The following is a 17,328-nucleotide window of genomic DNA, read 5'->3' as shown; positions in this document are numbered from 1 at the left end:
TAAGGGTGGCTCCTAAAGTCAAGCCATAAAACTCATTTATCGTGACAACTTGCTGCACCGAAGCCAATGCCAAGTTTCCAACCAAACTTCTTCGCGTGGATAAAGTTGTCGAAGAGCCATGGCACGGAAAAACTCTCTCGAGTCTCACCAACCAAACCCGGCGGCATTAATTATATTGGGACGTTCTCCTACTCCAAGACCCGAGCATTCAACAATTTCGTCGCATTTATAAATTATAATGGAATGGCCGACGGACCCGTGAGAACCGAGAATGAACGTGACAAGCCCACTCCACCAAACAGTCACATGAGCGGTCATGGTGTTTTTATATATTCTGGCTTAAAGTGGATACGTGGAAGCATTCAATTTTTAGAATACCTTGGACAACGTTCAAAAACAAGTTATATATATATATATATATATATATATATATATTCATACAGACTAGTAATAGCAATAGCATCAACAAATAATAATAATAATAATAAAATATAATCAAATAATAAATAACCACATATTTAGTAAAAAATTTAAAAAAGAGCTAGCTTAACTCGTGCAATGTATTAATAGTAATAGTAATACTAGTGATTTTATAAAAATAATATTGAATACATTAATATTTTAATATCGGAAAATATTTGACACCAACTCTCGTCAAAATACCTGTTTGACACCTCTGTGCCGAGGGCGGAGTTGAGAGCAGCATGGGTTAGCTTGTGCTATGTACGTCGTGCATTGCAGGGGAAAGATTCTTTTGGAGGACGACTCTGCGACAGTTATTAGATAAATCAAGCAGGCTTCGGGGGGGTCGGCGATTATCATCCGTTGCTGCGAGATATTAGGGCTATGAGCCATGATGGATTAGTGATCCAGGGGAAGCATGTCTTCAGAAAGGCTAATGAGACTGCGGATTGGGTAGCTTCATTTATTGCCAACCATTTGGAGGACCACCTATGGGTAGAAGAGATGGGGCTGCCTAGTGTGCTCTGAAATATTTTGCATTTTGATTTTTTTGGTTGTATCCGTATACGTTATGTATGATATTTAATTTCGTTTTAGCAAAAAAAAAGAAAATAAAAAAAGAAAAGGAAATAAAATAAGATTAGAGCCTTCAATAAGATGGAGGATCGTTGCATATGGTGAGGAGGGAAAGTTATTTCCTCAATCGTATAGTTTAAGCTTATACAACAAACTAGAAAGGTCGTTTAGAACAAGTTTAACACCGAAGAATATCGTCATTGGAACCAACAAGTCTTATCTCAGCTAATTTGCAACACTCTTTAACTTGCTAGAGGTCCGTGGTTGGAATATTGGTATTGATGTTCCCACCATACTTCTCAAAATAAACATCAACAAACTGGAATTTTATCCATGTAGACAAAAAGTCATGTCTAATGCATGAAGTATTAACTTAGTAGCCAAATCATATAAGCTAGACTTGAATGTCATTGATTCAAAACTATGACCTTATCATTTTTATATATTTAAATCTTTGAATTTTGAGAGCAGAAATATCTATGATAGTTTGATTTTGAAACAGAGATGCGAAAAATGAGAAAAAAAAGGAAGCTAAGATGTTAAGATGGGAAAGAAAAATCCATGAATTAGAAAAATTCCCCTTAAAGTCAAGATTCTTTTTATAAAATTTGAATGCACCACCAAATACCAAGTATTATGTAAAATCTTAATTCTTTAGCGCATCTAAAACATTACCCTGATTACAAAACAAAAAGAAAATTTGTGAATCCCTTTCGACCTGTTTCTTTAATTTGGAGAATATTGTGGCAACATGTCAGTTGCCTAACCTTAGGAATTCCTATATACCAACAGTAAAATTCATGATGGCTAGCACTCAAGAATTAGGTTCATTTCAATATAATGAAAGATTTGTTCCACAAATGTGAAGGAAAAAGAAAATTTCCAAACCATCCATCAGTGCTAAGTCCATGATTGAGCTTAATTTACTAACAAAGTTGCCTGACTTTGAAATATAGTTGATCATAATGAATACTTGAGTGCTCTTAGGAGCATATAAAGTCCATCTTCCAAGGAATGTGCACAAGGGACCATGCTTGTGAAATAACATTGGGCATCTTTCCAAGACCATCCATACACCCTCAAAAAAAATTTAAAAGAAAAAAGTAGTGCTCTCTTAGCTTACTTTGTTGGCATTGCTGTATGCTCTCTCTCTCTCTCTCTCTCTCTCTCTCTCTCTCTCTCTCTCTCTCTCTCTCTCTCTCTCTGCTCTGCTCTGCTCTGCTCTGCTCACAGAAGCTAAACTTCAAGATGCATGCATGGTATGGTGACAACTGAGTGGAGCTACCTATTCCACTTAAAATTAGGCTCCATAAAGACTTCCTTTTAAAAGGAAAAGGCCATGGCTTTTTTAGAGGAAAAGGTTATTCTCCTCTCCACAAGGGAACATGGATGGTGCACCAAGGAGAGTGCTTCCTTTCACCACCCCCCCTCCCTCACCTTTGAGAGCACATACGCTTAACAACTTTGTGGTGAGGGAAGGGAGTGAGCTCTTATGACTTTAGGTGGAGAACCAGTTGTTAAATCTCAAGAACCCTCTTAGCTGTGGGGTCTAAGCTTCCTTTTCCCAGCCCTGAGAGCCTGCCAGGCTTTATGCATGGGGCAGGTCAACAGAAAAGTTGTAGGACCAGGCTTTATAAAGGGAGCTTTACAAAGGAGTCCTCTCCTTGTTAGCAAGATCACAAGGATGGATATGGGGCCATGAGGCCTTGTGTAATGGAGCTGATGATTGATTGTATACTCCTGAGCTTTTCTATCATCCCTCCATCTTTTCACTCCCTCTCTATGATTATGATTAAGCTGCAATAATTTGGGACCCTTAAGTTCATGCCATCATCTTGAGAAGACACAGCCTTATGAGGACAGATTAAATAAAGGTATGCTTCCATGCATGGAAGAATGGGATGGCTGTGGTGCAAGATGCAATCATAAGTGTCAATATTTAAATCTATAGGGTTCTTATATAATGTGTGAGAATCTCTCTAACATGATCAAATGGACTACCCTTTTAAGGAGTAAAGAGAGTATCTTATTAAAGTTGGATTTGTTCTGCCTTTTGAATTAAACAAAGGAAGTCCTATCCACCAGCTCCATTATTTTGAATCTTCCACCTTTCTAAAGATCGTCGTGGCATAAAGTTTTAATCAGCCATTAACTTCTAGAAAGCAGACAACCAAGGTAAACGTTCATGCATGTTTCATATATTAAGCTCCTTAATCCATTGAAGTCCAATGTTCATCGGGTGCGATAATAATAAGTAGTCTCAGCTACCTCATTGGTTGTGATCCCATGTGCATCGATCATCGACAATTTAAATGTTCGTTGCATGTGCATCGATGCATGTGTGTGGATTTGGATCCAATTTCACAATCCAGTGTTTGGACATATGCACATCACTTCATTAATGAATTATAATGAGAAATTACGCAAGCTCATGTGCATCTCCATAAGCATACAAATCTACATATTTCTTTGTCCAATTGTTAAGAAAGTAAAAGTCCAATAGCCGACACTAGAGTGTTCGATAACTATCGATTTACTAAATAATAGTAATTGTAAAATTACTAAATATTTATCAGAATTCATCAATATATATATATATATCAAAAATTAGGTGGCTGATGACATGTATCATGGTCTCCTATGACCTTTAATTTGGACAGCTTTCTAATACCTATCACTTGATTGAACACCATGTCAAATACTTTAGTGGATAAAAGTGACAGTGCTTTTTTTGGGGTTGGTATGAACATTTTGACATTAGAATATATAGGCTGGCAGAGGAGAAGAACAGTATGAAGGGAACTGTTTGAGGGAAGACATTTTGAGAGTGCTTTTCATGGAATTGGCATGAACTTGAGACGAATTTGCTTCCTAGGAGATTACTGGGACTGCTTTTTTGGAGATCACTGGTGAGAGGAATCTGGAACCCAATGCAAGGCTAGTGTTGGTGCATGGTGACATGGTCCTTGGTGGTTGGAATGGGGTTGATAGAAATAGGAGGCATCCAAAGAAGGAATCAGATACCCACTCAAGTTATTCGATTCTTTTTAATAACATATGTTTGGAAGATCAATACGGAACGAATGTATATATTTATATATATAGGCTTTGCTGGCCAGTGAGCGCATAAGTTTTAATTGGCTACAAATACCATCCAATTCACCTTGAGATGTACATAAGTTCTTCTAAATGCAATAATTTCACTGTCCAGTAGAGTTATCACATGTCCATTAAATATATGCACAATAGAAGTGTCATTAAAAACTGAAGGCTAACTTGTGGGAGACTTGCTTTGCTCAAAAATCTTGTGGGTGACTTTTTTTTTTTTTTGCCTTTTTCGATGAGACGGATGGATCATACATATATGGTATGAATATATTTAGCAAAATTAGAAAATAAAATATTATAGAATGGAGGCGAGATGGTTGACATATCGATCCATAAAACTTCACCAGAATGTTATGCTACATAAGAGACGACCCAATCAGCTGCCTCCTTCACCTCTCTATAGATGTGCCTAGCCACCAAGGGTGTAGATTCCCTTGGGTTTCTCAAAATGTCATATGGAGTGGATGGGTGATTGCCATCCCCATGCGACCCTAGATCTACCTAACCACGGTAGCTAAGTCACATTCAACAACAATGAAGTCAACTTGCAAAACTTGCCTTGCATAGCTGATGCCAACCCACATCGCTTTCAGCTCCACTCTAGGAACTGAGATATTAAAGACCGGAGCTTCGCCTGCAGCTATCCTTATAGAGTCCGGACCTCGGATAACAAAATCGGCTCCTTCTCTGCTATGACTATCCGTCATACTGCCATCAAAGTTGATCTCGAGGAAACTCAAAATGGGGGCTCTCAGATAATAAAAACCATTCGGATCGCTGCATGAGTAGAATAGGAGACCCAAGTGGGAAAGCTATAGTTTTCTATGAAGATAGATCAGTATTTCCTTCCTATCTTTAAATGCCATTTAGCTACTTTTAAATGATTGAGAATTTCTAATCATGCTGTTTCTCCTCTACTTACATCTACTCCCATCCCTTTCTACCGCGGCTATAAACGGTTTGAAAGTTTTATTGGGTCAATAATGCTGCAAAATGGAATGACAACGGTATCCACTACGAGTACATTAGAGCGCGCCCGTTCTGGGGGTTGGAATAGGAGCTCACAAAGGTCAAGGGCTGAAATAATTCTTTGGGAACTATCCTGGTGATCCATGTCCAAGAACCTTATTTTGTCTTTTGGTGATTAACATTAAGTTTTAACTTTTTCCGGAAAAGATGGCCATCGAGATTAACCTCTGGTCTTTCACTCTTATTTCACTCGTCCAAGTGCTCCATTATTTTCTCAAGTTTAAGTCACCTAGAGCTTTTGCCAAACAAACTCTTATAGGGCTCATCTAGTAGCTTGTTCTTGCCTAGGATCCATACTTCATAGTGGGTTTCCTGGAGATGGACCTACCTAACATCATCTTCAAAATTTCTTTAGGAAACCATGCCTGCAATGGCTCTATGTTGACACTAATTTAAAACATAAATTCTTGGCTTTGAACACACCAAACTCTCTCCATAGACCAGATGAGTGTGTGTGTGTGTGTGAGAGAGAGAGAGAGAGACTTTACTTGGTTTTCTAGTGGTTTTGTGCTTCTCATGATAAATTTTGATATTCTACCGTCCATGCATACCATAGTATGCCTTACCGGCATGAACCAAGCTGTATGGGGCATACCGTACCGTATCGGTTCGGTACCGGTATCCGATACGGGTAGTGTACCGACACTCGGTATGGTAAAAAAAATCTGTATCGTATTGTACCGCTATTACGCTAGCATGGCATCGGTACGAGGTCCGGTACCAAGACAGAAAATCTTAGTGCATACCTAACGTTAGTATTTACAGAGAAACTTAATACCTAGTTCTTTTTCAGACTTCCTCTAACATGCAGTCTTTTGACCATTAGCATTTAATTTTTAGTCTTGTACACATTTATATGGAATTTGCATGCACTTATACTAGTTCTTCCATGCAGTTAAGATTTAAAAGGTTATTTAAAAGATACGGATATTTCTAAATAATTCTTGTAATCACACATTTTCCTATTTTTCATCATTTGCTTTCAGTTTCTCATGCTTAGATTGTCTACGTATCTATCACTTCGTCTATAGTCTAAAGGCTACTTAATGTCCCTGACAGTATATATAGGAAGGGTAGACTAATTGAAGCATCAAAATAATCCTGGTTTACGAAGAAATCACACTATGACAAGTATATATATATATATATATTTTTTATTACAAATAAAAAAAAGATCAGTTGAAATGTAATTGACCATTCCATTGACAGTGAAATTTTACCCCTGCTTTAAATTTACTTGTTCTGGATTATAATGAGTAGAATATGAATTGTTGTGGTGGTCAGGGATGATGTTGATGAGCCACCCAATCAGGCCAAAAATACCTCAACTGAAAAAAATATTACAGGGGCTCTCTAAAGTGAAGTGCCATCAAGCCATATAACAATTGAGATTTGTTGATCCCATGGGTTTTAGTTTAAGATAGTCTACTCAAAAAGCTTATCATGTTATTAACTTACTATTGCTATGAACTCTGCATGATGTTGTGATTCTCAAGTAGGACCAATTGCCTAAAGAGAAGTTGAGAAAACAACCAAGGGCAATAAGAATTCAACCTGCCACATGGTTGGGATACTTAACTCTTGACTCTGTTGATAAAAAGTTACAAATCATAGACCCTTATTATAATCACTGGCAATAGGAAAAGTGCCTCCAAGGATGCTGGGTTTGGTATGTTAAGATCTATACCCTAGCCGGCACTTATCCGGTCCGGATCTAATGCATTTTAGGTTCAAGTCTCAAAAGGGAACCATTATAAAAAATGTGATCGGCATAAGAGAAATTTATGCTATATATGGAATAAACTATCGAGTCTAGATTTAGATCTGATCAAATTCATAAACACCAATTTCATATCATATGTATTTATATTTTACTAGATCGAGTTCGGGTACACTTTTTGTAGACCTAAACTTCGACTTAAATGTTCTATGCATCTATATTTGGGGCCACACCTGACCAATATTATGGGTTCGGATCGATCCACGTAAATCCGGCCTTTCCAGTCTTAATGATCTAGTGCTAAATTTTGCAATTAGATAAATTTTAAAGAACGACAAGTCTCTATTAAATAAGCTATGTTCATTGTTGTTTCGAATCCTTTGATTGTAATGTTGGCACATGAAAAGACTAACACCGTCCTTCAGCAAACTTGTTTTGATCCCTGTCCAGTTATCAAAGACCTTATTTCCTAGTCTAGAATTGACCAAAAACAAATCTCTTTCTTCATGTTTCTTCTTCTACTGCTGCTGCTCCTTCTTAAAAGCATACCATATCAAAGTTCTAATCAAAGTTTGTTAAATTTAGCTATTTCGGCTTGATGCAATTTTAAGAATCCCACCGGATCCATCAAGCCTATTCAATTGGTTTAGCTCAAGGTGGTTGCAACTTTACCCTATCTTGGCATGTCCTAGTCTTAGAATCCAATCCAACATAGTGGCATAGACCTAACCATACCCTAGAATCCAAACTAACCAAATTTAGGTCCATAGTTTTAATACTGCTGTTGTGGCTATGAGAGCCATAGCTCGAAATCGTTATCCTTCGTTGTAACGCTCATAGTGGGCCTAATCAAGTTAGAACTCAAGTCCTCTCTCATTAACTTATGACTATGTTCTAATGACAAAGTGACAAATTTACACAGTGTTTATATTTAGTTGACCATCCACTTTTTTAAAAAAATTTTGTGTAATTTCTACTATACCCTTAATAAAAATTAGATCTTTTATGCCTCTTTAATACTGAAGGATTTTTTTGGAAAAAAATAAAAATGGAAATCATATTTTTATTGAAATGCAACTTTTCCGTCTTTCTTTTTTGAAACTCCAACCAAACAAGAGGCATCTCATTACTTTTTCGTTGACCACATTTTTCTCTTTTTTTTTTTTTTTTTCACGAACCAAATGAGCCCGGGTATTGTTCCATCCATGGTGCGACCTAAGCGGGGCCCCACAAGACGGCAGCTGAGGTGGATGGTGGGCACGTGAGACCGGATTGAGTTCCACCCGCCGTCGAGCCGGCATCACGATGTGGGGCCCGCGCCCACAAAACCAAAGCCGCGAGCTTACCATTGGTTCCGTGAAAGAGACCATGATGCGAATGCGATCCACCGCTCGGAAACGGCGCCAGGGTTGCTTTAGCTCATTGGCCTCCGGTTTCCTTTTTTTGGTTGGTTTTATTAGTGGGCACTTCGGTGGCCTCCTTTCAAGCATGATATGCGCAATGATCAAATCCCATGGGACAAGGGATCATGGTCCTCCACATGTTTTCTAGGTAAAGAGTTAATGATGCAAGGATGCTGGTTGAAAGAAGTTTCTGTCATATTGTGTCTCAAAGTCAATGTAAATGTTCCTATCAACAACTAAGAAAGTATGCTACCAAACAAAAAAAAGAAAAAACAGCCAAGGAAATATTATCATATTGTCTTTGTTTACCTTTCAACAACATCCTCATGACATTTCTCGGCATCTTTGGCTTAATTATGTAACTAATCTAAATAAATAAATAAATAAATAAATAAATATATATATATATATATATATATATATATATATATTGAGAGAGAGAGAGAGAGAGAGAGAGAGAGAGAGAGAGAGAGTAGATATGCCTACCTCCATCACTTTAACAATTTTGCCATCACTTAGACCAAGTTTATGCTTCTAATTTTATACCTTTCCCTTGGGAACATTAGGTGGTATAATGATTTTTTCATCCACCGTGGAGAAGAGGTGTCCACATTAAAAAGTGGAGGATAAAAGATAACCATGATTCATGGTTGCCATTAGAGGTGCAAATAAGCCGAGTAGCTTGTGAGTTATGCAAGCTCGATTCAACTTGACTATTACTAAACTTAAGTAGCTCGAATAGTTTTTCAAGTCAAGTAGAATAGTAAAATACTTGGCTCACAAGCCTGTGAGCCTAATCAAATATATATATATATATATATTTAATAATATTATATTTTATTAATAGTATATTACTAATTTAATATTTAAAATATAATATTATGTTATATTTTATTGTAACTATATTTTTAATTACAATCGAGATTCGAATTGAGTCGATCTCAAGCGTTACTATTTTGTAATCGAATCGAGTTCAAATTTAGATCTTAAAATTTGATAGATCTCGAGGTGAATTTTAAATACAAATATTTTAAATCAAGTAAAGTTAGAGCTTCTAACTATTTAACTTAACTCTTTTGGACTCCGGCCAACTGGACGTCCCTTAAATTAAGATAATGAGCTACCATCAGCTGTCCCTAAGACTCCATGTGGTCATAGCATAGGTTTTTAAGTGTACATGTGGTCATAGCCTAGGTTTATTGATGGCAGTGCCGCTCTACAGCTAATCTTCCACTTGTATAGTTGTATGATGCTTTGAATTTTTCTGGCCTCTTCTCTTTCCTTGGTATCATTCTCTCTCTCTCTCTCTCTCTCTCTCTCTCTCTCTCACCCTCGCTTCCCTTTAATTTTAGGGTTGAAATCTCGTGGTGCAGCGCCTACCACTTTCTCTCTCCGCTTCTTTTTCTAGCTCGTGGTTGGACGAGCCCACAAGACCCACCGTTAAGTAATATATATTTTGGTATTACAAAAATACCCCTAGAAAAGCAGAAACGGAACCGGCTCTCGAAACGGAGACAAAAACTGACCTACTAGTGATTCCCATATCTTGATCCAAGTTGCAACAATGTCACAGTTTCTCTGTAACAACTGAAATGCAGCTGCTGTAATTTTACCATCCACCTAGGAGAGTAATAATACTCAAACATGGTTCCTTATGAAAATATAATTTTTTGGATTATAGCACGAATGTCAATCCATTTGGAAGTGGCAATTGAGCAAAAGTGATTTTGGTATATGAGAATATCACATTGAAGTTTAATCAATGTTGACATCACAAATCTACAATTATTATCTTCTATTGAAATAGAAATAGTATTAATTACTTAATAAATTGGCGTTCGACTGAATTTATTTAGCAATAGAGTCGAGAGAACTTAATAATATTGTATGGTAGTTTGGCGATAAAGTCATTGTTTGTTATAACGTCTCTTGTTGGTCATTTTAACAAAAAAATAATGAACAGAATACAGAATCTTTTGTGATAATAGACAATAGAAATTCAATCATAAATTTTCTGCAGGAATCATTGTTTTTCTAATTTTTTCTAGCCAATATAAAGAAAGTAAATAAGAACTTATCCTAGTCAAATAAATAACAAATATGCTCAACAATAATAATTTGTTATATAACAAGAATGGTAGAATAATAACTAATTATCTAACTAACAATATATATATAAAAGTTATGCTAACATTTTTATAATTATTACTTCCAATTTTGCAAGCTTCCTATACAACTTGTATTGATGAAATCAAATAAAAATGACTAATAAAAAATAAAAAAAATAACAATCACACATGATTTTTTTTACCTTTTTTAAATTGTTATTGGCCATTATAATAGCTACCTTGACATTATTTTCTTGAATATGCATGGATTTCAATTTTTGAAATTAAAGTAATAACATTATAACCATCCTTATTATATTAAAATACCCGTCAAGAATAAAAATGAAATACTATTTATCCAAATCATTGTTCAATAAATAATTCTTTTGTATGCAATCAAAAAATTAAGTTTAAAAATAATTTAGCCAAATGAAATCCAAATCATTGGCCCTGGAACCCAAGATGGAAACGCGGTTCCTTTTAAATCCACGGTTCTCGTTCACCGTCGTGTAATGAATGAGGGGCAGTGTGAAGTCAAAGGCCCATAAATTTTGCAATATATTTCTCGCCACGCAAATCTCTTCTCCTCCGCTCCCTCCGCTCCCCGTTCCCCAAAAGGCTGCTCTCGAAGGTCAAAACTCTCTCTCGAAAACTCTCTTTCTCTTTCGCCCTCCTCTCTCTCTTTAATGGCGGCTGGGCTAGCTAAAGAAGAGGAGCACCAGATCTTTCTCGCGACCCAGTGCTCCTCCTAACCCGGCCTCCCCCTGTTTTCCCTCCCCTCCTCTCCTGTATTTCGATTCTATCCCCATTCCACGGAAACCGGATAAAAAAAATCCAATCTTGGCACCTCTTGCTCCAAGATCCGCTCCTTGTTCCAAGGAGTACGTGGAGAACGAGAAACCCTCGGATTTGAGCTCGTCGGGTCCGGGGTTTCCGAGCAACACACCCTAGTGGCACGAGGAGGGGGTGTTGGTTAGGGAGTGGGCAATGGAGACCGCGTGGAGGCGAGCGAAGAGGGCGCTGGCGGTGAATCTTTGCGTCTATGTTCCGGGCAATCTGGACGATGACGGTGGCTCGCCTTCCGGCGGGCACGCCTCCGGGACGTCGTCGGATGGTGCGGCGTCGGAGGCGGCTCCGGTGTCGCCTTGGGGGGCGTCGGATTACCAGGCGCTCATGCCGACGACGCCCACCCCGACCTCCGCCGGCCTCAGGCTTTCCAAATCCGGGAGCAGATCGTCAAAGGTGTGCCCTTTGTTCTCTCTTTAGATTCATCACCTAATCCTTGTCGAATGTTTCATTTTTTTCTGCTTTTTTTTTTTTGAATTGTCGTGCAATTAAGATATTCCCTTGTTGTTTTGAAGCATAAAAACATGTTTTTTTTTTCCATGGCAAATAAGATCTTTTCGGGATTTTGAAGTAGAAATGTGCTTACATTTGGGGTTTCATCTTTTCACGAACTCCGTGTTGGTTTTCTCTTCTTTTGCTTATCTTTTTGCAGTTGTTCTTTCAAATCATGCATTTGGGTGGTGGTGTTTTATTTCTCTTTTTCCTTTTCCTTTCTATTTTATCTCTGTTCTTCTGTGGAGGATGACGTGCAGCAGTTCCATAGAGGACCACGAGCCATTCTTGTTCATTAGAAAAGAGGGAAAAATTCGGACTGCCTTTCTTTTTTTAATCTCCCGGGGTCCTTGAAAGGGAAAGTCGCTTCCTTGGTCAGCAACACTACTGTTTCATGAGAAGAGCTTTTTTGTTTTCTTTTTCTTTTTTAAACCGTGAGCCTGCTGACCGTTTTTGGCAAGCATTCCACAAGGATAAGTTGAGAGGAATTTAATGGCAAATGATGATTTTGGCCGTCATTTTGGTGGGCAAGTTGGTCAAAGATTTCCTGCTTTAGCTCATGGTCCTGTAACTTTTACTCAATTTGCATCTTGGGGAAGTGGATGTAGAAATTGTGATGCCTGTTTTGGATATTTATGAAAGCTTGAAAAAAAGTTATTCTTAGCTAAAACTTGAGTATCATTCCATCTAGACTGAAATTTTTAACAATCTTCCTAGATTTTGCTTTGCTAATAAACAACTTGAATCTTGATACTGTTTTGATCGGTAGATGGATAACCTTGTTATATATATATATTATTATTTCCTATATTAGGGATGAAAGTGAATTGGATAATATCTGTCTGAATCTATTTTCATATCCGAAACTGTCCGGATATGGATAAAAATTTGAGCATCCGACTAATATTCATATCCGTCAAAGAAAAATAGATATGGATATGGATAGAAAACTATCCAATCTATATCCGAATATCCGGTTTTATTTGTAAACCTATTTAATTTTATATAGCACTCATGAACTTTTAAGAAAAATAAATGACCATATTAATATACTATTAATTTAATTGATCATCTACTTAGTAATATCTTTGATTCTTTATATCCGATTTATATCCGTATTTATATCCATACTTTCAGAATCCGATTTGTATCTGTATCCGTTTAAAATAAATATGTATATGAATTTTTGCATCTGATTAACATCCGTATCCGTATCTATATTCATTAAACAAAACAAATATAGATATGAATATTCTAGTATCTGATCCGATTTCAGCCTTACCCTCCATCCAATATACCAAAATTTGAATACACTATCATTGTCTATTTTGATTGTTAACATGGTATCTGCATCTGCTTATTTATTAAGTTTTGGTAGCGATTCTTCCCTGGTTACTCTATGAGCTTTTCTTTGTTATGTTTAAACTGTTGGCTGACTACTCCATCTGAGTTTGATACTAGTTCAGTTAGTTCATTTGTGTAAAATGGCTTCAGTTAGACTTTACCTTATTCCATCAGTAGATATTGATTTATAACTGAAGTATTATGTATTTTATGGAAGCTTATTTCTGTTGGAAGTGAAAATGCAGTTTTAAGATTGTTTAGAAAAACAGGGGTTGAGCTTAGGTGATATTTTACTGTCACATGGTTAATTATCATTGTTGCATGCACTTGTATATTGCTGCTATTAAGTTTAGCATGATCTGATAAGATTAACATTTTTCGTTTAGCATTTTTCATTGAGCCCCATTGCAAATAATGGTATAATGTTAAAAAGAGATTGCAGAACTACGGGCTTGCTAAATGTTCTCCTGCAAAGAACTAGATTATGTTAATGGCCTTACCTCGGAACGCTTTCTGTGTGGTTTCATCTTCAGTTGTTTATTTTTCCCTTGTTCTTTGCCCTGCTTCAGCGCAGATACAGTTTTTCATAAATTAGCTGTGCTGACTAGATCTAGAATGTTACCATTTGCACAACGTAATCTGTTATTATTTACGAATTAGAAATATTGACTTTGCTCCTTGTAATTTTCACTTTCAGAGAACATGTGCTATATGCCTTGTCACCATGAAATCAGGCCATGGCCATGCCCTCTTCACTGCAGAATGCTCCCATACATTTCACTTTCATTGCATAGCGTCAAATGTGAAGCATGGCAACCGTGTGTGCCCTGTATGCAGAGCCAAGTGGAAGGAGATCCCCTTCCAGGCCCCCCCTCCCTCTGAGCATCCTCATGGGAGAGCGCGAGTAAACCCAATTAACTGGCCTCAAGAAGAAGGCTATATGACTGTTGTGCGTCGGCTTCCTCGTGCAGATTCTGCAAACCGGCAGCACCACCTCACTCCTCTATTCCACACTTCAGAGCCAGTCTATTTCAATGACGACGAGCCTCTAGACTTGCAGCCTGATACAACTAGAAACTCCCAACGTGGATGTAGTAAAACAGTAGAGGTCAAGGTGTACCCAGAATTCTCTGCCATTCCTCAGTCAGCCTCCCGGGAGAACTTCACCATCCTGATCCATCTGAAGGCCCCACATGCCAGCACAAACCAGGTTTCTAGCCGAAACATCAATGCAAGCTCAACAGCCTCACAAACCTCTCGTGCTCCTGTAGACCTTGTCACAGTGCTTGATGTAAGTGGCAGCATGGCTGGCACAAAGCTGGCACTTCTTAAGCGTGCCATGGGGTTTGTTATCCAAACCCTAGGACCCTCTGATAGGCTTTCTGTCATTGCCTTCTCTTCAACTGCACGCCGACTCTTCCACCTCCGTCGGATGTCTGACTCTGGTAGGCAGCAGGCCTTGCAAGCTGTCAATTCGTTGGTGGCCAATGGTGGCACTAACATTGCTGAGGGACTCAGGAAGGGGGCCAAGGTGATTGAGGAGCGTAGGGAGAAGAACCCGGTCTGCAGCATCATTCTTCTCTCTGATGGGCAGGACACATATACTGTAGCCTCTAATTCTGGCGGAACTCAGCGTTCACAAGTAGACTATGAATCACTTGTTCCATCCTCTATTCGTGGTGCAACCAGCTATCAAATACCTGTCCATGCCTTTGGTTTTGGTGCAGATCACGACTCTGCTTCCATGCATTCAATCTCAGAAACCTCTGGTGGGACTTTTTCTTTTATTGAGACTGAGGGTGCAATTCAAGATGCATTTGCTCAATGCATTGGCGGGCTCCTGAGTGTGGTTGTGCAAGAGATGTGGGTGGGTGTGGAGTGTGTGCACCCAGGTGTGCAACTTGCTCCAATCAAGTCAGGCAGCTATGCAAGTCAGGTGGCAGGTGATGGACGGAGTGGATCAATTGATTTGGGTGACCTGTATGCCGATGAAGAAAGGGACTTCCTGGTATCTATAAACATTCCACCAGCCCGTGAAGAGATCGTGCTGCTGAAGGTGTGTTGTTCCTATAGAGATCCAGTAATGAATGAGACTGTCAACTTGGAAGGTGAAGAACTGAGGATTCAGAGGCCAGAGGTTGTTGCAGGCCAGACCATGTCAGTTGAGGTCGACCGTGAGAAGAATCGTGTTCAGGCTGCAGAGGCTATGGAAGCTGCGAGGGCTGCAGCTGAGCAGGGTGCGCTATCTGATGCAGTGTCCATCCTGGAGGAGCGTCGAAGGATATTGTCTGAATCCCTAGCAGGACGATCTGGTGACAGGTTGTGCTTGGCTCTGGATGCAGAGCTGAAGGAGATGCAGGAGAGGATGGCTAATCGGCAGAGGTACGAGGCTTCTGGGAGGGCATATGTGCTATCAGGGCTCAGCTCACATTCATGGCAGAGGGCAACATTGCGTGGGGACTCGACAGACAGTGTTAGTCTTATTCATGCCTATCAGACACCATCTATGGTCAACATGCTAGAGCGATCGCAGACATTGAGTCCATCTCCATGGCTTCTCAACCCACCAATCCATCCGGTCAGGTCCTCATCCTTCGCGACACAACCGCAGCCAAGGTAATTAAGTTCACCATTTCTTTAAAAGAACAAGGGAAAACATTGTATTAATGTTTTCGTTTATTATCTTCATATTTTGAGGTGGGGGTAAATGGTCTTGATGGCATACTAGATGGGGATATACTCCCGGGTTGTAAATGAATAAAATCTGGGAAGGTGGACAGAAATGAAGGGTTAAGGTGAAAGGAGGTATAATGGTTTCAATGGTAAAAAAAGGTGTTGGTATTAGCTCGGTTTTTTTTTTCCCTCTTTTTTTGGCTTTGGTGTTGCATATTAGAGAAGGTTTTCCCTTAAATAGGGTGGTATACGCTTGTAATATTTGGGAATTCATGGGGGAGCATTCTAATTTTGGATATTAATTTCTGTAATATTTGGCTAATTCATTTATTTCAACTCTTCGGTCTCTTTGTAACCTTGTTTGGCTTGGATGTCTCAACTTGTTATTATTACGGAAGGCAATCTTGTCTGGTTATCTTACTGGGTTTACTTCATAGTCAGATGGAACAATGTGGAGCAGCTATCAATGGCAAGAGTTCTGCCAGGTAAAAACCCAGGTTTGGTGTGATAGGTGGGGTTCAATTGTTACCTTGCCTTAGGTGGCTTGTAAAAGACCATGAGTTGCAACAATTTTGGGGAGGTTTTGGATACTCAGATCGATATGCTGTTACATGATTAAATCTGTTGTTTAAACAGATAATCATTAATGACTATCTGTTCATTAGAGTAAAGAGTAGGGGAGAATTTGCTCAACTAGGGAGCTTTTCACTGTTCCGTAGGTTGGCAGCTTTTACTAATACATAGTAATGGTAAAAATATATTATCAATTCAGATCTAGGGGGGACTAGAAGAACAGGGCATTTCAATTCTAACAGCTTGCAACACAGTTAACTACAAAGTTAATTATCTCTACTAGTTGAGTTAGGCCCTGTTTGGAAAAGCTGTTACCAGTAGAGCTATTGGAAGTAGAGTTTTCGGAAATAGAGCTTTTATAAAAGGCTGTTTGATGTTTGGTAATTACATTTCTAAAGTATTGTGGCACTTTAACATGTGTTTGGTAAACAAAATGAGAAAATATTTTTGTATGACAAAATTACCATAAAGAACATTGTATAGTATTATATAACAGAACATAATAAAATATAATTATATTAATACATAAATATATGATGTAATATAATATTACTGTAATGTAATATATTATTATTATAATATAGTAATATAACATTGTATACTATAGTATAATATTAATATAATATTAAATTATTTGACATAACATATCAATGTATTATGATATAATGTAATATAATATTATATTTACAGTATAATACAATAATAAAGGTACAAAAAATTATAATTATTAGCGTACATTAATTTTTCATAATATAACATAATATTAAATTACTTAATATAACATTTTAATGTATTATGATATGATGTAATATAATATTATATTTATAGTATAATACAATAATAAAGGTATAAAATATTATAATTATTAGCGTGAATTAATTTTTCATAATATAACATAATATTAAATAGATGGATACAAAAATAGAAAACAAAAATACATTTTCTTGCACGGAAGGGAGTCTGATCCATGGCTAGGATTCTTTGTTAGGGCTCC

The 17,328-nt window shown here is 37.9% G+C and overlaps 1 protein-coding gene across 1 annotated transcript; it reads left to right on the top strand.

Annotated features, from left to right (window-relative positions):
* Nucleotides 1-10,974: 10,974 nt before the first annotated feature.
* Nucleotides 10,975-16,116, top strand: LOC103702886 (E3 ubiquitin-protein ligase WAV3-like). Its single transcript, XM_008785518.4, has 2 exons — nt 10,975-11,648; nt 13,786-16,116. The coding sequence occupies exons 1-2, from the start codon at nt 11,394-11,396 to the stop codon at nt 15,706-15,708; spliced, it is 2,178 nt and encodes a 725-aa protein (XP_008783740.2). The 5' UTR covers nt 10,975-11,393; the 3' UTR covers nt 15,709-16,116.
* The last annotated feature ends 1,212 nt before the right edge of the window (nt 16,117-17,328 follow it).

This window comes from Phoenix dactylifera, unplaced genomic scaffold (assembly GCF_009389715.1).
Source record: "Phoenix dactylifera cultivar Barhee BC4 unplaced genomic scaffold, palm_55x_up_171113_PBpolish2nd_filt_p 001072F, whole genome shotgun sequence".
NCBI lineage: Eukaryota > Viridiplantae > Streptophyta > Magnoliopsida > Arecales > Arecaceae > Phoenix > Phoenix dactylifera.
This window is presented reverse-complemented; position numbering and strand designations above follow the sequence as displayed.